This window comes from Chrysemys picta, chromosome 20 (assembly GCF_011386835.1).
Source record: "Chrysemys picta bellii isolate R12L10 chromosome 20, ASM1138683v2, whole genome shotgun sequence".
In the NCBI taxonomy this organism is placed as follows: domain Eukaryota; kingdom Metazoa; phylum Chordata; order Testudines; family Emydidae; genus Chrysemys; species Chrysemys picta.
In genome coordinates, this window is record NC_088810.1 from 25,482,479 (window position 1) to 25,504,942 (window position 22,464).

Genomic DNA, 22,464 nt, shown 5'->3' on the forward strand with positions numbered 1-22,464 from the left:
ATGTGGAGTCCCACACCCAACTATATTGCATGAATGCTCCCAGAGCCACTCATGAATTAGACAGGGAAAGGCACCAGCCAGATCCCCCCAGCTCCCAGCCTTGCACCTCAGGAATATACCGTCTTGCAGTGCTCAAGACAAGCAATGCAGATTTATTAATTGGTTCATCACTTCATCAATGGAAAGTGGATATACACCAGCCTTTGCAAACCTGAGCAGTTATACCACACACTTCATACAAACTCACTGGTAAAGATAAACAGTAAAATAAATTTATTGTCTACAAAATATAAATTTGAAGTGATTATAAGTGATAGGCAAAAAGTCAGAGTTAGTTACCAAAATAAAATAAAATGTTAGCATGCAGTCTAAACTTTCAACCCTATTAGACTGGGCAACATCTAGATAACGTTTTCGCACCCCACTGGATATTGCAGTTCATAGTACACAGATTTCACCCTTGAAACCTGGGCCGATCTCCTCTGTTGGAGTTTAAATCTGCTCAGTGTCTTTGTTGCTTGCAGCATAGATGAGGTCAGTCGAAAGATGAAGCATGGGCCTCCGTGTCCTGTTTTATACCCTTAGTCCATGTGTTTGGAGAACACAAGGCCAGGCATGTCTGGTGGGCATTGCTGAGTCCCCAGGCAAGGTTGAGCAGTTCCCCTGGTGTGGTCTTATGTAGGTGAATCATTGCATTGTAGCTCCCTTGCTGGACAATGGCTGGTGATGTCTGTTCAACAGCACCCATCCAGGTGTTGGTTACCTCCCTTGTCGTTGTCTCTGTAGGGCTAGTATCTGGGCGCCTCCCAAACCCACATCATATTTTAGTGAAAACCATACAACACAATTCTTATAATTTCATATGCATTGATGATACACATATTTAGATAGAACAATGTCTTTCAGCAGATCATAACCTTTCCCCTGATACCTTATTAGACGTGCTTTAATGCAATATCACAATTATATACAGATGAGGAATATGAGGATTACAGGAATGTCACAATTATCTCACTCATCATGTCTCTCTAACAGTCCTTATGGCACACTTATAAAGAAGCCATCAAACCTTGCTTCTGCAGATAGACCATTGTTAAATGGTTTGGTTCCCAGCAGTCTTTCTTGTGCTGTGCATTACCAAAGTACATTCTGCATGAGGGACATTCAAATATTTGTTTGTGCCATTATTCAAAGGACTTGTCTACACACAAACTTGGACCAGTTTAACTAAAGATGTTTTAAAATCATTTTAGCTTAACTGATGCAATACCCTATATGGGCACTCTTAAAGCAGTTTAAAAATGGCATGTATCAATTTAGGTTATATCAGTAAGGTATCTACCTATGCCTTTAATAATGTACACAAAGGGGTTTGCATTGGTTTAACTAAATACATTTAAAATCCAACTTTTAGTTAAACTGGTGTGTGTAGATATTGCCTAAACACTTCCACTAATACTAATTCTAGTTAGCTGTGTGATTTAGTTATAGTATTACAAGTTATATATTTTAGTATTTCAGACCTAGAGAATGTCCTTGGCCTTCTATTGTACAATTGTACACTTGTACAGACTGTCTCAACGTGTTTGGTCCTTTTATTCATACAGCTCCGCACCTTTTCCTGAAACAATCACTCTTCCCACCTCTTCTAGTTCTTACTTGCAGAGAACTTTATAAAATAATCTAAAATAAATGATGTAAGAAACATAGGTTATTATTCAACATATATAAGTACCTCCTGGGAATGAATAAACTGTGAGAATCACAGAAAGTCCTGATTAAGAATAATTGACTGCTTGACAGAGTTTGTGCTAGTTAGTTTGAATGACCCAAATTCATAAAGATATTTGGGTGCCCAACTTCTACTGAAATCAATGGAAGTTAGGAGCCTAATTACCTTTGGGGATCTGGGTCAATCAATGTCCATGACTCATCTGGTTTTAAAAGCTAAGGTGGCTTGCCCTCAAGTAAGTACTCTGAGGAGGAAAAGCCTTTGCACTATGCACCTCTGAGGCCTGAGTCTCCACTTTTACACCATTTGTATGTCTATGTAATTCAATTGAAATCAGTGGTGTCATACCAGCATAAAACTAGTGTAGCAGAGTGGAACATCAGGCTCCTTTTGTGTGCCAGTGTTATCACCAAGAGAATAAATAGAATCTTATTTTTTATTATTTTGTATTATGGTTGCACCTAATGGCCCCAACCAAGACTGGGGGTCATTGTGTTAGGCTGTATAGAAACCCATAAGAGTAATTCCCTGTCCCGAAGATGTTGAAATTTAAACAGGCAAAAAGAGAGAGAGGAGGAGGAGGCATATAACAGACAAGGAGAATGAACAATGTGATGGTTTGAAAATGTCATGTTAGTTTAATAATCTTCTCTTCCCCAGTTTGGCTGGGGATTTTTGTTTTTGATTTATTTACTAAGTGGTGCTCTTTTAGGTGGGGATTAGCTGATCATAAGGATGAAAGAAAGGAGTAGAGACACTGAAGGGAGGAATGTGAGAGTGATTGGGGAGGGAGGAAAGGGCAAAGCACGAAGGACAATAGGAGTAAGGAAAAAGTGAAGAAATTGGTTGGGGGCAGATGGGAAAGACTGTTTGGAATAAGCTTTGATAGGAAACTCTACTGCTTCTGAATGCAGAGGTCCCCATTTAGTTTCTTGCAGGCGTGATTCATCATTTGGTGCTTACTCACTAGAGAACTGTGCTGTTGCAACTTACACCACTATAGCTACACCAGTGGTCAGTAGGGTGCCATGTTATTCTGAGTGCACAAATGCAGTGTATTTGCTGCTGCATTGTGAGTAACTTTCCAAGAGTTACTGGCACAGCTCCTAGAAGATCAACAGGATAGGTGCATTAATGAGATGTGGATCTTCTAAGGTCCACGGTGCCTGTGCTACCTTTCCCCGCACTTCCTAAAGTGCACAGTAGAGGAATGTGGTACTGTAAACCTCCTGCAGTCCGCATCTCCTTAGACCACGGGTGGGCAAAATACGGCCCGCAGGCCACATCCAGCCCGCGTACCATTTCTGTCCAGCCCACCAGGCTCTTTGGCTGCCCCCTCATGATCTCCAGGCTGCTAAAAGTCCTGTGGTGCAGCAGGGCGCTCAGGCAGGCTGCCTTCCTGCTGTGGCCCCATGCTGCTCCTGGAAGCGGCTGGCTGCTGCTGGCATGTCTCTGCGCACCCCTGGCAGGGGTGAGGGGAGGCAGCTCCATGCGCTGCCCCCAGCACTGTCTTCACCGGAAACTGGCCAATGGGAGCTACAGGAGTGGTGCTTGTGGGCATGGGCAGTGCACGGAGACCCGCTGCCCCCCTCCCCAGAAGGGTCGCCCAGGAGCGGCGTGGGGCTATGGCAGGCAGCCTGCCTGAGCCCTGCTGCGCCGCCGGCTGGGAGCCACCTGTGGTAAGCACCTCCTGGCCAGAGCCTGCACCTCGCAACCCCAGGTCAGAACCCCCTCCTGCACCCAAACTCCCTCCTAGACCTTGCCCCCCCTGTACCCCAATCCCCAGCCCAGAGCCCCCTCCTGTATCAAACTCCCTCCCAGACCCTACACCCCCTCCATTAATATAGTAGAAATGTGCAGCCCATGACGACTTACCAAAATTCATGGAGTGGCCTCCCTGAAAAAATTATTGCCCACCCCTGCCTTAGACACATACCATGCAGATCAGGCCCTTTTAGTGCTGTTTCCAGTGCCTACTGGTACACCAACTTTTCCTTCCACTCCCAAAACTACCAGGGGGGATGGAGGGGCAGGAATACATTTCTGCACATCTTAGGCAGCATATAGGAATGATTCCATGTTTCTGTAGACTGCTGCAGGTCCCCAGTAGGAGAAAGTACTCCTCCCTCTATTCTCCTCCACATGCACCCAAGAAATTGTCAGGATTTAAAATGGGATTGTATATTTATATGGATAATAAAAACATCCAGGGCCACAACTGCAAATTTTTGAAGGAATATAAATTCTCACGTTTCAGGGCATACCTATAATTCAGTGGTTTTCAAACTGCAGGTCACGACCCAGTACTGGGTTGCGGAATATAAGGCACTGGGTCGTGGCGGCTCTGGTCGGCACTGCCGCCCGGGCCGTTAAAAGTCCCGTCGGCGGTGCTGCTCGGGCTAAAGCAGGCTAGTTCCTACCTGTTCCGACACTGCGCTGTGCCCCGGAGAAGGCCAGCAGCAGGTCCGGCTCCTAGGCGGGGATGCCACGGGGCTCCACACACTGCCCCCACCCTGAGCACCGGCTCCGCACTCCCATTAGTCGGGAACCGGTCAATGGGAGCTGGGGTGGGCGGCAGTGCCTGCGGGCAAGAGCCTTGCAGATCTCCTTGCATGCCTGTGCCTAGAAGCAAGACCTGCTGCTGGCTGCTTCCGGGGCGCAGCATGGTCCACAGTTCCAGGACAGGCAGAAAGACTGCCTTAGCACCCCCACTGTGCCGCTGACTGGGAGCCGCCCGAGATAAGCCTGTGCCCCAACCCCATGCCCCAATCCCTACCCCTGAGCACCCCAAACCTGGAACCCCCTCCTGCACCCCAAGCCCCTCATCCCCGGCCCCACCCTGCAGCCTTCACTCCCACTCCTCAATCCTCTACCCCAGTCCTGAGCCCCTCCCACAGCCCCTCATCCCGAGCTCCGTTGGTTCGCTGGTATCAACAATTTTCTTCAACTGGGTCACCAGAAAAAAAAGTTTGAAAACCACTACTCTAATTAATGGAGGTTCAGTAGCAGCCTTTCCTGTAGGCAGGCTGTTCCATAGCTGCTTCCTGAAGGGTTTCTTGGACTTTCTGAAGCTGTTGGTACAGTCCACTGTGAGGGACTGGACTAGATGGACCACTGTTTGGAGGCAATCTGGCAATTCCTATGTACCTAATACACCAGTCTGCTCTCCCTTGTGTGGTCCTCTAGAAGCAGAATGGGACCTTAAGCTTGAGGTCTGCAAGGGGCTCCTGTAAATTGCACTGTCTTTGTCAGGCAGTATAATTTTTATTTCTTTTGGCCAGAATGCATTTATAGTTAAGGCAGAGGTTGTAGTTTAATTATATGTTATAAATAGGGGCTTAAAACTTTCAGAAACAAAAAAATAGCCTTTTCAGCTGAGTCTTTTTAATTCCTGTTCCCAGCCCAGAGCTGGGGGGGGGGGGGTTTGTTTGAAAATTTGCAGGTGGCTTTTTCTGCTGTTTTTGAGGATTATATAGTATTTTGAGATCAGAATGAATAAAGACAGGGATTACAGCATTTGTCAGCATCTTCTTTGCATTTTGGAATGTAACTTGTAATATCTGCAAAGGTGTCAAGTATCAGGCCGTAGCCGTGTCAGTCTGTATCCACAAAAACAACAAGGAGTCTGGTGGCACCTTAAAGACTAACAGATTTATTTGGGCATAAACTTTTGTGGGTAAAAAACGTCACTTCTTCAGATGCATTCGGCATAAGCTTTCGTGGGTAAAAAAACCTCACTTGGTTTTTTTACCCACGAAATCTTATGCCCAAATAAATCTGTTGGTCTTTAAGGTGCCACCGGACTCCTTGTTGTTTTTATCTACAAAGGGTAACTGTAGGGATTTATGCAGATAATCTGTTAACAATTAATTGTCTCTCTTCAAAGAGGATAAGACAACTAGTAAGACATCCTATGTCAGAAGCAGAATCCAGTTCATATGGAGGGTACAGGGAGTATTAGAAATAAAAACAACCAAAGACATGTCTACTGAATTGTAAATGTCATCTATGAACACTGTATGCTTTAGTTATTCTAGTCACAGATCATGGGACCTGAGGCCAATTTATCATCACTCGGGTCAGTTATCTTTGGGAAGTTGTGTTTCAGTGGCAGTCCAAGAAGAATTGTTTTTTCTAACACTAAGGACCAAATAGTGAATAGGATACAGATATTGGTATCCTGAGAGAATTCAAGGTTTTCACTCAGCTCACTAAATGTTAATCTGTTGCAGTTCGGCTAACTATCAAATGACATCCTCTTTCTTCTTAAGACCAAAGAGCATTTAAAGACGATAAAATGAAAAATCCAAGATATTAAATACCTTTCTGATTTACCACTTTCAAAGTTGCATTGTTAAAAAATTGGGTCTAGCTGGTGTAGAACAGTGGTTCTCAAACTTGTGTACTGGTGACTCCTTTCACATAGCAAGCTGCTGAATGCGACCCTCCCTTAAATATATAAAAAAGTGTTTTTTATTTATAACACTATTAGAAATACTGGAGGCAAAGCGGGGTTTGGGGTGGAGGCTGACAGCTCACGACCCCCCATGTAATAACCTCATGATCCCCTGAGGGGTCCCGACCCCCAGTTTGAGAACCCCTGGTGTAGAATGAAAGTCAGTACAAAAGGTTAGTTTTTTAAGATTGTGCTGCCCATCACTGACTAAGATTGTAATAACGCAGAGATCAGTCTGATTTCTGGTATTTTATTTTATTATGGAAGTAGTTTATGCAGGTCTCTCTGACATGTAGGCCAGGGAGGAAGAAAGATGGGATTGAAAGCTTTCCTCTCATCATTCAGTTGAAGTATGATGGGGATTTGAGAAAGAGCAAACCGTGATGAACAATGATGGGTGAATCTAAAACAGGTCAGATGATCTGTTCAGATAATTCCCCCCACCCCTCCAAAAATAGATGCTTGGTTGCACCTTCAGTCATTTTGTTTTTCTCTAGCCCTTCTCTTCATAACCGCACAGAGATTTTCTTACCTTTGAAAACTCTCCCAGAAGTTAGCTCTACACTAGAAAAACAATACTTGCTGCAATTGTAACACACCTTCTGTCCACACACAAATATTTACAACAATCCACAAATACTGCCAGCACTATTCCAATTGTACTTAATTGGAGTCAGGGTCACACTGTTGTACCCTGCACTGAATCACTGCATCTTTTGGCTTCATCTATGCTGGACAATTTAGATGTAATTCTCCACTGTTAATTTAGAAAGGGCTCAAGTGTTATTTACCACCATGTTGTCTGCCTCTGAGTGGGTTAGGACAACAGACTGGTAAAAATGCTTTCACTATTGCTACCATGATTTGTGGTGAATTATAGCTGTGAGGTTGTAATGGGCCCTCCTTGCAGTTCCACAATCCCCTTGCAACCTTTTCAGTGATCACACTGCAATGGCTGCTGTACCCTCTTCTGAGCTACTGCAGCTGAATCTAGAGCTCAAGTTAGGCATAGAGCAACTTGGCAAGCTAGCATTTTTTTAGGTGGCCATCTTCTACTACAAAATGTCAACTTTCATAAAAGAAAGTCTCCAACCCTTTCTGTTTGTAAAGAAAACCATCAACCTGGGCTGTCATGAGCTATCAAAATTCAACTTCTTAGTGTGATGTGATAGATCTCTAGGACCCCTGTCTGTTTGCCACAGAAAAACACAGAATCTGCGTTTTGAAAGAGAATCATTAATTTTTACATATTGTAAAAAATAAAAACATACAATAGAACCCCGATGATCTGATCTAATTGGTAACAGGGGCAAGTCAGATAATCAGGAGAATGGGCAGGGCTTGGACTGTCATCTTGAAAATTGTAAATATATCAATAAAACATTGTGTTAAACTGATACATGTATATAGCGTGGCTAGGGTAACTAAAGTTGAGCGTTTAATTTTAATTGTGGAAAAATGTGGATTTTTTTATTGGAGAATTTTGGGTTTTGTATCACAGAAAACTAGGATCCTTGTTGATAGGCAACCACTATGACTGCTACTGCAATGACTGGAGGGTTCAGACACTCTGAACAGCATTACACTAGCTGAGATGAACACACTGCACCATGACAAGTAACAAAGTTCAGCTAACTGTTTGCTTGTAATAATGCAAATCTCAAGTGCAGATGGAGCTAGTGTGTCTGCTGGGACTTCAGACTGCTGTTTTATGCAGACAAGACCTTGGGCTTCCCCATCAGTCAATCTCAGTGCATGCAGATCTTAATGCAGAAGAAAACCAGAGAGCAAGGTAACACAATTTCCCAAAATCCATCAGACTTCAAGAGACTCTTCGAAGGCACAGGAACCACAGGGGGATATTACTAGTCTTTTCTTTTATACCTGTAACAAAAATGTCTAGTTTTTCACAACCCTAAATGTAAAAAAAAAAAAAGTTATTAGTGCCCCAGTTTCAGGGTAACTAATTCTCTTCCCCCCCCTGTGGTCTACTTCAGAAGTGCCCAGTCAGATCTCTGGTCTCCAGCTGTCACCTTTCTATGGGCGTAACCCTTGTCTCACTCCCTTCTGACCAGGGTGGCGGGATTTAAGGCTGCAAATCTCCCTGCCTTGCACATTGATATCCCCGGCAATCCCCTCTGCCTAACAACCAGCCCATTTGTTACTTTCTCTCAGAATACAATTAGTGTTTTTACCAATGACACCACCATTCTTCCAAGCAAATACATTTATACATAGGTCAAAAACATTACAGGGAAGCTATAAAAAATAAAAGTTCCTATATGCATGCTAAAAACTTACCACCCCTCAGTCTTATGAAGTTCTAGTAAGCCAGAGGCTGTCCAAACCTTCCGCAAGTGGGTCCTGTCTGTTTGCCAAATCAAAAGAAAGCCATGTATCAGCTTTTTATACCGAAAGGCCTCTTTGTCCAAATCTCTGGAAAAACCAAGTTTCAATCAGTATATTCAAACACCCCAGGGGGTGGTGTTTCTTTGGAGTCGTTTACTATCTCCAGGGTAATCACCCCCTTATAACTACTCCCCTACTCTTTTTAGTTCCTGGAGGATCCGTGGTAAGCCTCCACCATGGATTAGAACACAATCATGCATAAACCATTAATAAATTTCATACAATGGACCCCAAAGATAGTGCATGGGATTGCAATATCTGTCACAATTAGAATCACACAGGCCTGTAGCTAGGAAAGCAAAAATAGGGAGGCAAGAAATTGTGGGTCATCACCCTCCTGGCAAATTTTAAACTAGCAAGTGCAATTTCCTGTATTTTAGAATATTTTATATTTTAGGAATTGCAAATAAACTGTTTGTTGTTGTTTTTTTTAAACCTGAGGCCTGGTTTGAGCAAAGACAGACAACTCAGTGTTTAAATCACCAGAAGCCACCTGGAGCCCTGTCTACATTAATGCTTTCACCATTGCTTCCATTGGTGGAGCTGAACTGGTGGTAATGATGGTGTGACGCATGGCTAAAAAGGGTTAAACATCCTGCAAAATAAACGACTCAAATTCGACCCTTAAAGACCTGTGGGGAGCTAATGGTTGTGTTTTTGTGTATTTGCATGTGTATGGATAATGGGCAACAATGTAATCAACAATCCCTGTCTATGCTGTATTCTGATCATTCAGAGATCAAAAGAACATCCTAGCATTTAAACGAATTGTAAAGATGGGACCTCTCTGTATTCATCTCTCTTTGAAATGTATAGAAAATCATCTGTGAATGGTGGAGGAACAAGCAAATTGCCTTATGTTAATTCTATAGCCAAGTACCGGTGATGGACCTCCTTCAAAGTCATCCTAATTATCTTTTGTTCCTGGAGGAACTCCAACTTGTCAAAGAGGACATGAAATTGTATAAAAGATCCTTGGGTCCTGATCCTGTTCATCTCAGATCTGCCTGAGGCTTCATATAGGGGAAGCTTAGGCCATAAGGACTGAGATCCCAGTCCTAACTGGATCATCCTGAAATATAAACAATGGACTATAACCTACGGCCTATTTCTGAAAGAACTCTTTGCAACTACAAAGCTCACCATCTCTGCTATGAATCTGAATCTTAAGAATTGAACTCACGTCTATGTATATTGATCTTTTAACCATACTCTTTTGTTTTTTAATAAATTTTAGTTTAGTTAATAAGAATAGGCTGTAGCGTGTATTTGGGTAAGATCTGGAATATTCAATAACCTGGGAGGTAATATGTATCTTTGGGATTGGTAGAACCTTTTCTTTTATATGATGAAATAAGATTGTCAGAAATCATCATATTTGACTTAGATAGCTGGATGGAGGCCTGAGGCTGGAGCACTTTAAGGGAACTGTGTTGTTTGGACTTCTGAGTAACCAGTAAGGTAATAAAGAAGCTGTTTTATGCTGGCTTGGTAAATCTAAGTATTGGAATATCCACCAGCTTTTGGGGGATTGTCTGCCCTATTCTTTGCAGTTCACCCTAATTGAGTGACCACAGCTGGCATCCACTGGGACCCTGGCCACAGTGGTGTAGTTGTGCTAGGATTACCACAGGTTAATTGAGGTTTTTGGATCAGTACCACATGCTTGTCAAAAATTAATGTTGGATATTGGAGAGTTTAAGGGTTAAAAATCAGTTACAGTGAGTGAGCAATGATCAAGATCCTGACAGAAAAAGCCTGGAAGAATTGTGCTCACAGAGGGGGTTGTCTTTTAAGAAAAAAGCCCCAGAGCACAAATTGAAAATCTGTTAACTGCCAGTCATAAGGAAGCAAACCCAGCGAAAATGCTTGCAGTGAGAAACCAGCAGCAGTTTGAACAAAGAATGGCATATCTTCAGTTTCTGAAAAGGCAAAAAATAACTGATATGGAAAGAGAACACCTGTGTTTTGAACATGAACAGAGAATGGCATATATTCGATTGCAGGAACTAAAAGCTAAGGCAAAAGTGGACAGGCTTAAGCTCTAACTCAAGCGAATAAAGGAACAACAGGAACTGTATCATCCTGAAAAGCCAGCTCCTCTCAACAACAAAGATGGGGATAGAATCTATCCAGTTTGTAACTATGTTGGTATGTTGTTTGATTTTAAGCAGTTATCTGTATGTGACCAAATATACCCCAACACTGCCACCTTTTATGTAAATGCTTTTACTGTGATCTCAGGTGAAGGTGGCCCCATAACTTGGGCAGAGAATGTAAAAGTCAATGGTAAAAGCTATTTAGGGCAAGTTACAGCTACTAACATCACTCTTGTTAAAGCACATTTTGTCAAAGAGGAAGATTACTTACCAGATCAGTGTGTGAATATTGTAATCCTCTATGAGTTTACTGTAAGTGTGCCTTTAGCCAAAATCCACCTTGAATGAAACGGTGTTAAATATGAAGTTATAGCTGGTGTAAGGCAGTTATTGCCTAAGGATCTTTTGATTGGGAATGATATTAAAGCTTTGTTCAATCAGGTTGATATAAGTCAGTCACAGGAAAGAAATAATCCTGAACCTGTGTCTATTAGAGGGCAAAGACTTGCCTATGGAGTGTTTCTCCAAATGCTTGTTGGATGAAGATAGCTGTTTGTCTGTGCAAGAAGGCAGTGTATATGTGGAAGAAATTTCTGAGTGTCTGATATCTCAGAAGTAAATCTATTAGATAAGGCTCAGGGAAATGTTTCTCTAGAGCAAATTAAAGTTGGTGATCAGATTAAAGCCCTAACTGAGGAAGGAAAGGGTACAGTCTTGGTAAGTGAAGAATTGTTAGCAAGTGAAGTTTGTGAAAGTAAGCCTGAAAAGGGTAGAGATGATTTGTTTAAAGCAGCTCAGTGTAATGAGACTCTTATCTATGGAGAATAGCAGTTTATCTGTTGGGAGTGGCAATTTGCCTGTTAAGGAAGCTGTCTCACTGTCTGGGTATGTGTCTGAAATCAGCCATGGGTGCTGAGACAAAGAGAAAGATATCTCCAATTGTCTGTTTTGAATAGCAGCATGCCTGCTGAGAAACAGTGTCTCTCTAGTTCTCTGTCTGTAAAGCAGACAGAAGAAACCTATCAGCCTATGGCACCTTAGAGACTAACAAATTTATTAGAGCATAAGCTTTCGTGGACTATAGCCCACTTCTTCGGATGCATATCGGAAGTGGGCTATAGTCCACGAAAGCTTATGCTCTAATAAATTTGTTAGTCTCTAAGGTGCCACAAGTCCTCCTGTTCTTCTTTTTGCGGATACAGACTAACACGGCTGCTACTCTGAAACCTATCAGCCTATGAACATTTATTAGTTAACTCAGAGTTGATTTTGGATACAACTAAAGCCCAAGAAGGAAGTGGTCCTAAATTTGTGTCTGCTAGGGATAATGACATTATAACTAGCTTGCATCCAGTTAATGTCATAAGTAGCTCCCAGAAACCAAGCGATTCTGGTGCTTTTATTTTGCCTGTTGCTAGTGTGTTGCTGGGTAAAGATATGACAACCTTGTCTGATCAGGTTGATATAGCCAGGGCACAAGGAAAGCATGAAGGTGATTTAACTATGTTACCCACTGACAGTGTGGAAACTTAACAAGGAAGAGAATGCTTCTAATCTTTTGACTATGAAGTCTGGCAGTTTACCTGAAAGGGATTGTGTAAAAATCCTCCTGATGGGCCAGAGGTGAGTCTGGATGTATGTGAAACTCAGAAGGAGGTTGGTGATTTGTCTGTTGTGCCAAAGTCGGCTCTGGACATAAATAAAGCTCAGAAAGAATTTGTTGCAATGCATGATATTGCAGAAGAAAAGGAATTTCTTGGTGAAGTCTATGAAAAGAAATTGTTTCCATTGACTCTTAATGGGCCATTGTTGATAGTAAACAGTCTCTCTTCTGAGGAAAGTTGGTTGGTGCCTAATGGTCAAAGTCTTTCAAATGAAAATGAATCCACTGAATTTGCTTAGGAAAAATCTACTGTGAATAGCTTAAAGGAGGCTTCCTTAGCTAATATTGAAAGTGAACAGTCTGTGTCTCAGGTTGAAGAAAGAGTCTGTATTCCTGGTTTTACACAGCAGAGCAGCCTTATGAATAGACCCATAGATACTTTGGATTTGTCATGAAATTTCTTAGTAAGCTCTAGTGCAAACTGGGGGTCGTGATCTCTCGGGGGGTCACAAGGTTATTACATGGGGGGGCGTTAGCTGTCAGCCTCCACCCCCAAACCCCACTTCACCTCCAGCATTTATAATAGTGTTAAATATAAAAAGAAGTGTTTTAATTTATAAAAGGGGTCCACTCGCAGGCTTGCTGTGTGAAAGGGGTCACCAATATAAAACTTTGAGAAACACTGCTCTAGTGCATCCGATTGATACCTTGTGGATGCAGAAATTGGTAGGTGAAAAGCAGGAGAACTGTAGTTCAGACATAATGATAGAAAATGGTTGGGTCTCTTTAAGGCATGATGTCCATACAAACTTCCTAGCTGACAAGAAAAGCAAGCTAACTCTTAAAAAGCAAAATGCCCTTACAAACTTGCCTCCCTCATCTTCCAAATACTAAAACCTCAAGGAAGTGATTAAACTGAAATCCTATGTTAAGAAAAATCCTAAAGTAAAGAAAAAGCTACTAAGGTTCAAAAGGGACATTGAACAAGCTAACCTAACAAATGATTTGTCTAAACAAAAGGCTTGGTATGACAAAAATGATTATAAATGTATACACGATAGAACTGATGTTAATATTAGTGCTAATAATTGTAACTAACATGTTGGCTAATACCAAAAACTGTAAAAATGTACAGATGTGCCTAATCTTTTGGAAAAACCCTTGAACATGTTAAGAATGATACATAAGAACACACTTTATGTTAAAAGGCCTTATGATACTGATGTTTCATAGTTTCAAGATTAGATACAGGCATTAACTGTACACAGGAGAAAAGATATTGCAGACCTAATGTGCTGTGCACAAAAGGGAAACTGAGATACAACACCTCACAGCCTTCATGGCTGAATGCCAGAGTAAGTGCTCTCTGAACAACATTAATGGCTAGGTTAAGTCAACACATAGACTAAACCCTGGAATCACAAGTGTTTCACAAAGTACGGACTAAGTTTCTAACTTGGACCAAAGCATGCATCAATAATTTGGCCTTACTAAGAATTCAATGTAAACACAGCACATATCAATGTTGGAAGGTCCTTAAGGTGTAATCAGGAGCTTTAATTTCTCCCTTCCACATCAGTCTCACGTTGAGGGTGTGACGCACAGCTAGAAAGGGTTAAACATCCTGCAAAATAAAGGACTCAAATTCAACCCTTAAAGACTTGGGGAGGTAATGGTTGTGTTTTTGTGTATTTGCATGTATAAAGAAATGGTCAACAATGTAACCAACAGTCCCTGTCTATACTGTATTCTGATCATTCAGAGATCAAAAGAACATCCTAGCATTTAAATGAATTGTAAACACCTCATCTCTCTTTGAAATGTATAGCAAGTCATCTGTGAATGGTGGAGGAACAAGCAAATTGCCTTATGTTAATTCTATAGCCAAGTACCGGTGATGGACCTCCTTCAAAGTCATCCTAATTATCTTTTGTTCCTGGAGGAACTCCAACTTGTCAAAGAGGACATGAAATTGTATAAAAGATCCTTGGGTCCTGATCCTGTTCATCTCAGATCTGCCTGAGGCTTCATACAGGGGAAGCTTAGGCCATAAGGACTGAGATCCCAGTCCTAACTGGATCACCCTGAAATATAAACATTGGACTATAACTTATGGACTATTTCTGAAAGAACTCTTTGCAACTATAAAGCTCACCATCTGTTCTATGAATCTGAATCTTAAGAACTGAACTCACGTCTGTATGTATATTAATCTTTTAACCATACTCTGTCTTGTTTTTTAATAAATTTTAGTTTAGTTAATAAGAATTGGCTGTAGCGTGTATTTGGGTAAGATCTGGAATATTCAATAACCTGGGAGGTAATGTGTCTGATCCTTTGGGATTGGTAGAACCTTTTCTTTTATATGGTGAAATAAGTTTTTCAGAAATCATCATATTTGACTTATGATTATGATGGATGGCGGTCTGAGGCTGGATCACTTTAAGGGAACTGTATTGTTTGGACTTCTGAGTAAGCAGTAAAGGTAATAAAGAAGCTGTTTTATGCTGGCTTGGTAAATCTAAGTATTGGAATATCCACCAGCTTTTGGGGGATTGTCTGCCCTATTCTTTGCAGTTCACCCTAATTGAGTGACCACAGCTGGCCCCCACTGGGACCCTGGTTACAGATGGTAGGACTTTTTTCTTTGGGGGTGATAGGGAAACACCCCTAGTGAAACACCCCTTTAGAAAGCTTTCCTCTTTCTGCAGCTGCCAGTCTACCAAGCTATGGAAGACAACAGGTAATGACACTGAGAAAGGTGTGGAAGCAGAGAAATTCATTGTCCATAAATGGGAATGGTTAACATAGAAATAAACTTTTGGATGAGACACACTTGTGGGCATTTCATATCCCATGGCACTCTTCTCAAAAGTAGGGGTGTTAGTCTCAGCACCTGATTAAAATCTAACCAAAATTCTCCTAGCAGGTTGACTTTTATGCTATTCTACACTTCCTGCCTTACACACTTGTCTAGTTTCAATATGCACTCTTACTAGCTACCACTTTCCATCCCAGAAACAGTTGCATTTAGTGGTCAATGAAGTGATTCCTCTATATGTACTCTGTAAGGCTCATAAAATGCTATGCGATCCTTCAGGATGAAAATCCTTATGTAAATGGAAACAAGTTTTGTAAATTTTTAAATATATACAAAATTACAATTGCCAGTCTCCAAAATCTATAGCAGTGTCTGAGATTCAAGTATCTGAAGGGGTGGGAGGTTATAGTCCTAACAGTCAATTATTTTAGGGCCAAAATGTCTAATATTTAAAATTACTTAAGTGTGACAGAACTCTGGATTCTAAATAGTGTAACTACTTATTACTCAATTGCTGATATTAAAATAGAAACAAGTACTATTTTTAAAGAAGATATAAAGTGTGAGAGCTCCTCTTATGGCCCATGAAACTGTAGTTCCCTAGTAAACACTTTTACTAGAGCAGTGTTGACATTGATGGTGATGGCATACAAAATTGATTTGAGAGAATAAGGCAATAAAAATTTGAAGATGTTATTAATAAGCAAAACCTAGGGCATCTATAAGTGTGGGGAACCGAGTCCCACATGGAAAAGAACAATTTTAGAGAAATAATTTCAAGCTCAAAAGGAATTTCTGTCACCAAGATTACTGAGTAATAAATAGACCATATTTACTTGATAGGTTCATTGGTTGTACGAGGTGTAGGGTATTTTCTTTCGTTAGAATAACATGCTTTTTTAAGTGCTGTATGAACATACTCGTCCTAAGGGACTATCTCATCCCTAATTGTTTTGTCTCCTTTACAGATGTGCCTCCGATTGTGGCAGGACTTATTGGTGCCACGGTGCTTGTGGTGTCTGTCTCAGTAACAGTGTTTGTGTGGACATGCTGCCACCAGCAAGCAGAAAAAAAGCACAAAACCCCCCCTTACAAATTCATTCACATGCTGAAAGGCATTAGTATCTATCCGGAGACCTTGAGTAACAAGAAGAAGATTATCCGGATCCGCAGAGACAAGAACGGCACTGTCAAAGAGACTGGAAGAGGAAACCTTTTGGTAGATGCGGCAGAAGCTGGTTTAGTGAGCTCCGAGAAGGCACCAAATGGGATGAATGCAGCCCCTTGTATTGACCAGCTCCCAATAAAAGTGGATTACGGAGATGAACTAAGTCCAGACCAAAGCATCACTCCAGGTGGGAGCAAAATCTCCTCCCCATCTTCCCCAGAAGAGGATGTCCTGCTGGGAACACTGACTTTCTCAGTGGACTACAATTTCCCCAAGAAAGCATTAGTGGTGACCATTCAAGAGGCCCATGGGCTGCCAGTGATGGATGAGCAGACTCAGGGCTCTGACCCCTACATCAAGATGACAATTCTTCCAGACAAAAGGCATCGAGTAAAGACTCGTGTGTTGCGCAAGACCCTGGACCCTGTCTTTGATGAGACCTTTACCTTCTATGGGATCCCCTACAGCCAGCTCCAGGATTTGGTGCTTCACTTCCTGGTATTGAGCTTTGATCGCTTCTCTCGAGACGATGTGATTGGAGAAGTCATGGTGCCCCTCGCTGGAGTGGATCCAAGCACTGGAAAGGTCCAGCTCACCCGGGAGATCATCAAAAGGAACATACAAGTAAGTGACCTCTCTCTCTGAGTTTGGAGAGACACTTCACATGCTATGCTTGACCCTATGTAAGCTGATCCCCAGTCAGGCTGAGTTTTCTTGGCACAGGGGACTCACAAAGTCTAGGAACCAGGAATACAGCAAACCCTTATTCATGTGAGTAGTTCTTACTTGTACTAGTCCCATTGAAGTCACTGGGAGAAATTGGATCAGAAAGGCTTGCAGGATTAAATCCCAGATTATGTATGTTCTGGGCCCTTGTCCAAAAGTCGCTATGTAAATGGTTCCAAAATCAAATACCCCCAGAAGTACTTGTCTCCTCTTATATTTAGTGCCTGATAATCATTTCATTAATGATAATAATTTCATTGAAACCCTAGTGTTTCAAACAGCTAGGTGTCACTGCTGCAAAAGTGAATCACAGCATGTCACTATAACCAAAACAGTAAAGTGTGGACCACATCAGCCAGGAGGGAATTTTTAACAGAGAGTCTATAAATGCTGGTTGACTCTCTTGTAATTTGCTGCTGTGTATATGTCTCTTTTCTAATTATGGGTTAATGCTTTATTTTCCATTTTTGTTTAGTACCTGTCATGCAAAATTAGAAATAAAGCATACTTGGGTAAGGAAATTTTAATACACATTGATTTGTTTTCTTGTACATTTCTAAATTGAAAGTAGTTTAGTATTGATTTGTTATACATTTTATCTTTAACTCACTGGGGCCTGAATGCACAAAAGGAGTTTAGGCATTGTGATGCTTAGTGTCACCATGCCTAACTTTTTGGCACCTAGAAAATCACTGTAATTCACATACTGGGACAAGTACTCCAAATCTACTAAAGGTCAAGATTTTAAAATGATAGTAGAGAAGTACTGTAGTGCTCCAGAAGTGAATGTGTAACACAGGACTCTGTATTTAAAAATTAATTATTCCATGGCTATTAAACATTCCTACCTGATTTTTATATTCTGCATATCCTTCACATTAATATTTATATTACAATAGCATCTGAAACCTTCAGCTAAGATCAGGGCCCCGTTGTGTTAGGCCCTGTGAAAACACATAGTAAGAGACAGTCCCTGCCCCAAGGAATTAATCTAAATAGACAAGATAAAGGGATCATCATCATCATCCCCATTGTACAGAGAGGGAGAGAGGCACATAAAGATAGGTTACAGTGGCCAAGGACATGACATAAAAGCCTGTGGCTGAGCTGGGAATTAAACTCAGGGTCTAACATATAATTACTAAGCAACAATTATATTGCAGAATGTATATTTATAATTTTCTTCCTAGAAGTGTTTACATTGTTTTGTATGGCAAAAACGATTAAAATTGTACAAATAAAAAAATGCTGATCTACAGCAAATGCCATTATTATAATCTGACACCATTATTAGGCAGCTTTCTAACTGGTATTTGGGAAGTGGGAATTACATCTGGTAATATAAACTTTCATTCTGTTGGAGTTCAGAAATTCCTCCAATTGCTTTTGAGGGGCACATTAGCTCTGAGCTGAAATATGGTAAAAGCAAGCTATCAAAATTATAGGATGTTGTAGACTTGCTAGAGTATACGGGGTCAGAACGTGGGGTAAATGGAAATTTTAAATGAAGTAGATATTATTTCTGCATATAATTGTTAATGTTTCTGTTTGTTAATTGTTAATGCTGATTTTGGTGAACAAATGTGGTTAAAAGAGTGGCATAATCCCCAAGAAAGACTGATTTTTCATCTGAATCAAATAGTTGACTCATTAGTCAGGGCTTTGGTACTAAATTTCACATTTTGCAGTTATAGTGCATTGTATCATAACTACGCACTACTGTACAAAACAAACATCTTCTGGGCTGTTATAATCCCTGCTTTGAGTACTGCCTTTGGAATAAAACTATGCAGTATTGTTGTATCTGTGTTGGTCCCAGAATATTACAGAGGCAAGATGGATCTTTTATTGGACCAACTTCTGTTGGTGAGAGAGGCAAGCTTTTGAGCATACACAGTTCTTCATCAGGTCTGGGAAACACTATAACTCACTAATGTCTCCCCTCCCTCCCCAGCTGCCTTCTACTCCCTCCTTCCATGACTTGAGAGGTGTTAATAGGCCATTTCACCTTGAATGGTCCCTTGAAATGTATGTTAACTATTTATGCAAAACTGTCTGTTCTACCTTGTATTTAACTGAGACATACTGAGTACGTTTCCCAGACCTGAAGAAGAGCTGTGTTAGGGTAGGTCTACACTTATCATTTAAAGCGCAAAAAGTCCCTTTTTTGTGCTAAAACCACCAGAGCGTCTATACTTGTTAATGACTTTTTGCGGTCAAACTCAGAAGTTTAACCGCAAAAAGAAAACCACCTTCCCAAGAGGCATACAGCTCTTACCGCTGTTCTTTTTGCGCTGCTTTGAAAGTGAAGACACGTTCTAGTAGTGTAAACACCCTTTGGCCTCCGGAGGATATCCCAGAGTTCCAAAAGCGACCACTCTGGCCAGCATCTCCGCTGCTCTGACGTCCACCTCTCTCTGTAAGCCACAGGACATTTGAAGCTCCCTTTCCCTTTGTCTGTAGATGTGGCGGGGCAAGCAGCCAGACAGCAGGACGTTTTTTAAAAAAATGCCATGAAGAAACCAGGAAGTAATGGGGCTCCTGAGACATGAAGCAGGGCAGTTCAGGGCACTGAGCAGGGACCCAGAATGCCTTCCGCTCACCCCCTCCTTCCCACAAGACCTATCGAGAGAGCTGTTCTGTGGGATAGCTGCCCTACAGCGCTGCTCTGGCGATGGAAGTGCTGGTAGTGTAAACATGTTATGATGCCTAAGGCATTGAGTGAGTACACAAACCAACACTTTACTTCCACCGGTTCCCTATCACTGGTGAAACTTACAGTGCAAAAAACTCTGCAAGTGTAGACATATGTTCCTGCTCCTCTCTTTCTACAGTACCTCCTGGTAGGAAAGGCTGGCACTGATGTAACTGTAAATACTGAGTTCACGTCCCCCAATTCTAGCTGAACATTGGTACTTTCAAAAGCTTTCCCAATAGGAGCCTCATATTCCCCCATAATTACAAATATTGAGCCTAATCTGGTCATTGTTTTCTTTTCAGAAGCCAACCTCTGAGGCAGTGATTCTCATTTTTTCCATTGTGAGACACCCCCTGAGGCAGTGATTCTAATTTTTTCCATTGTGAGACACCCCCTGGGGATCTCTCCCCCATCTAGCTCAGGCCAGGCCTTCCCATTTAGCAATATGGGAAGGGTAATGTGGTCGTGACCTCCTGGCACCTGTTCATTACCTCCCAGGTCTTCTCAGTTGTATCTGCTTCTTTTCCACAGAAATGCATTAGCAGAGGAGAGCTGCAAGTCTCACTGTCTTACCAGCCTGTTGCGCAGAGAATGACTGTTGTGGTGCTGAAAGCTAGACATTTGCCGAAAATGGATATCACTGGCCTCTCAGGTAGAAGCTATTTTCTCCAGCCTATTAATAGTTTACTGCACTCCAGCATAGTTTGTTCTTCCCTGTAAACACAAAGGGAATGCTGTGAAATGGAGTGTTAATTTACACTGTATTTACTGATCAGTTTTTTATTGGTTAACTCGTCAACTAGATCTGAAGTGTTTGTTCCTCCATTTAATGCCTTGAAGTCAGTGCAACAATAAAAATTTACCACACACAGGCACGATAGAGAACAACTTTTAACGTGGCATGCTGTGTGTGTGTCAATGCAAAGAAGGGCTGCTCTACCTTTATGCTAGTGTGTGTCACACTTCTACTTGCAGTATGAAAAAAACAAACTGGTTGCTGGGGGTGAAAATACAAGACAATAGGTTGGGGTCGGGGGGGGCTACATGGAGGTGCAGAAAAGGCAGAAGCATTTAATAAATATTTCTGTTTGGTATTTGGAAAGAAACAGGATGATGATTTCATATTGCATGAGGATTAACTTTTTTTTTCCCCAGTCCAAGGAGGATTGGAGAGAGCATCTACTAGGATAAACATTTTTAAGTTGGCAGGCCTAGATAATTTGCACCTAGGGTCCTAAAAGAGTTGAGTGAGGAGCTCTCTGGCCTGCTGGTGGTAATTTTTAAGAAATCTTGAAATACTGAAGAATCCAGAAGACAGTAAGAGTGCTAAAATCATGCCGGTACTAAAAGAGGGCAAGTGGGATGACCCTATGTAATTAGAAGCCAGTTAGTCTGATATCAATCCCAAGCAAAATTATGGAAAAGCTAATAAAGGATTCAATAAATAAAGAATTAAAGTATGGGAATATAATTATTGCCAGTCAACATGGTTTTATGGAAAATAGGTCTTTCCAAAAAAACATTCCATTCTTTGATTAGATAAGTTTAGTAGAGAAAGGTAACTATAGGTACAATACATTTAGACTTTTGTCAGTGTGAGGGTTCTCGGGGTGCGATTACTTTGTTTCTCCATGCCTCCAGCATGAGGGAATTATGCTTGTTCTTAACTGGGTGTCAGTCTCCTAACACTGCCAGCTATGCAAGCACTCTTCTCACGGCTATGACAGCCCTTACTTTGCCTTGCAATTTAACACTATGTCCACCTCAATCCCCAAGTCCCTTTGAAGCATTCCCCTGTGATATCTAGCCCCTGACACTAGCTACTCACAGAACTACCAGGTCTGCTATTCCCAAAGGAACAGACCATACCAGCTTGTAAAATTCCACTTAGGATCAGCACTTTGCGTAACATCACAGCACTTAGCTAGTTATAGGTATAGTGAAAACAAGAGTAAGTTTACTATCAAAGATTCAAGTGATAGTGAGTAAGAATATTGGAAACAAATGGTTGCATATAAAACAAGATAATATACTTTCTAGAGACTAAACTTAACTACCAGGTTAACCTCCTGTCTAAAGAAGTTTCTCTCACCTAGAATCCTCTGCAGCATTTTAAACCAATGTTGGCTGAGATCCCATTTTTATGAATGTAAATGTGCTGTCTGTTTACTTCCTAGGTCAAGGATGAAGGGATGTCTTCTTTGCTTCCTAGCTATACCCCCAACATTCATTGTCTTAGCTCATAACCAAAATAATCACACATGGCTTGTTTTTCCTGGGTGCTGCTTCCCTTTTTATTTCACATCTCTTTATACGTTAATAGGCATCCATTGTGTTAGCTTACAATGCGTAATTTACATCCTGACAGAGAAATACGTTTCTTACCTCCTGTTTGGAGGAAAACATGTTTTTCACCTTTGCTGGTGACTAATATCTTGAGATACAAACTTTAAAAACATATTTTTCAATATATATGCATGATGCTTTACATAGTATCTGTATACTCAGTGTTTTTGTAGTAGTGTGGGCCCCAGGATATGAGCCACACAAGGTAGGTGAGGTAATTTTTATTGGCTCAACTTCTTAACTTAAAAAGATCACCGCACCCACATTGTCGCTATAGTGCCTGTACATACGTTTCAGAACAATATTAATACCAGAATGACACTGGGTTTCATTTGAGATCTCACATTACATTCTTTGGTGAACTAGAATGTAAACACCAACCTCATGAAATTTCTATAACCGCTTC

General features: G+C 41.3%; 1 protein-coding gene and 2 long non-coding RNA genes across 8 annotated transcripts in view; 1 reads left to right on the plus strand and 2 right to left on the minus strand.

Annotated features, from left to right (window-relative positions):
* SYT11 (synaptotagmin 11) overlaps nt 1-22,464 on the plus strand; it is a 33,130-nt gene that overhangs the window by 5,472 nt on the left and 5,194 nt on the right. For 4 of the 6 annotated variants that reach the window (XM_065574281.1, XM_065574282.1, XM_005280663.5 and 1 more), the window contains exons 2-3: nt 16,089-16,912; nt 20,244-20,364. In XM_065574281.1, the coding sequence (XP_065430353.1) occupies nt 16,226-16,912; nt 20,244-20,364 (808 nt within the window). In that variant the 5' untranslated portion in view covers nt 16,089-16,225. Of the gene's footprint in view, nt 1-16,088; nt 16,913-20,243; nt 20,368-22,464 lie in introns of all 6 variants that reach the window. The other 2 variants (XM_065574280.1, XM_005280662.5) reach the window with 1 other exon arrangement.
* On the minus strand, nt 251-20,342 carry LOC135976792 (uncharacterized). Its single transcript, XR_010594084.1, has 2 exons — nt 20,204-20,342; nt 251-1,683 (listed from the first exon to the last, which is right to left on the minus strand). It is a non-coding gene; the product is annotated as an uncharacterized LOC135976792 (long non-coding RNA).
* Nucleotides 6,428-8,759, minus strand: LOC135976791 (uncharacterized). The gene is made up of 2 exons (XR_010594083.1): nt 8,490-8,759; nt 6,428-8,103 (listed from the first exon to the last, which is right to left on the minus strand). It is a non-coding gene; the product is annotated as an uncharacterized LOC135976791 (long non-coding RNA).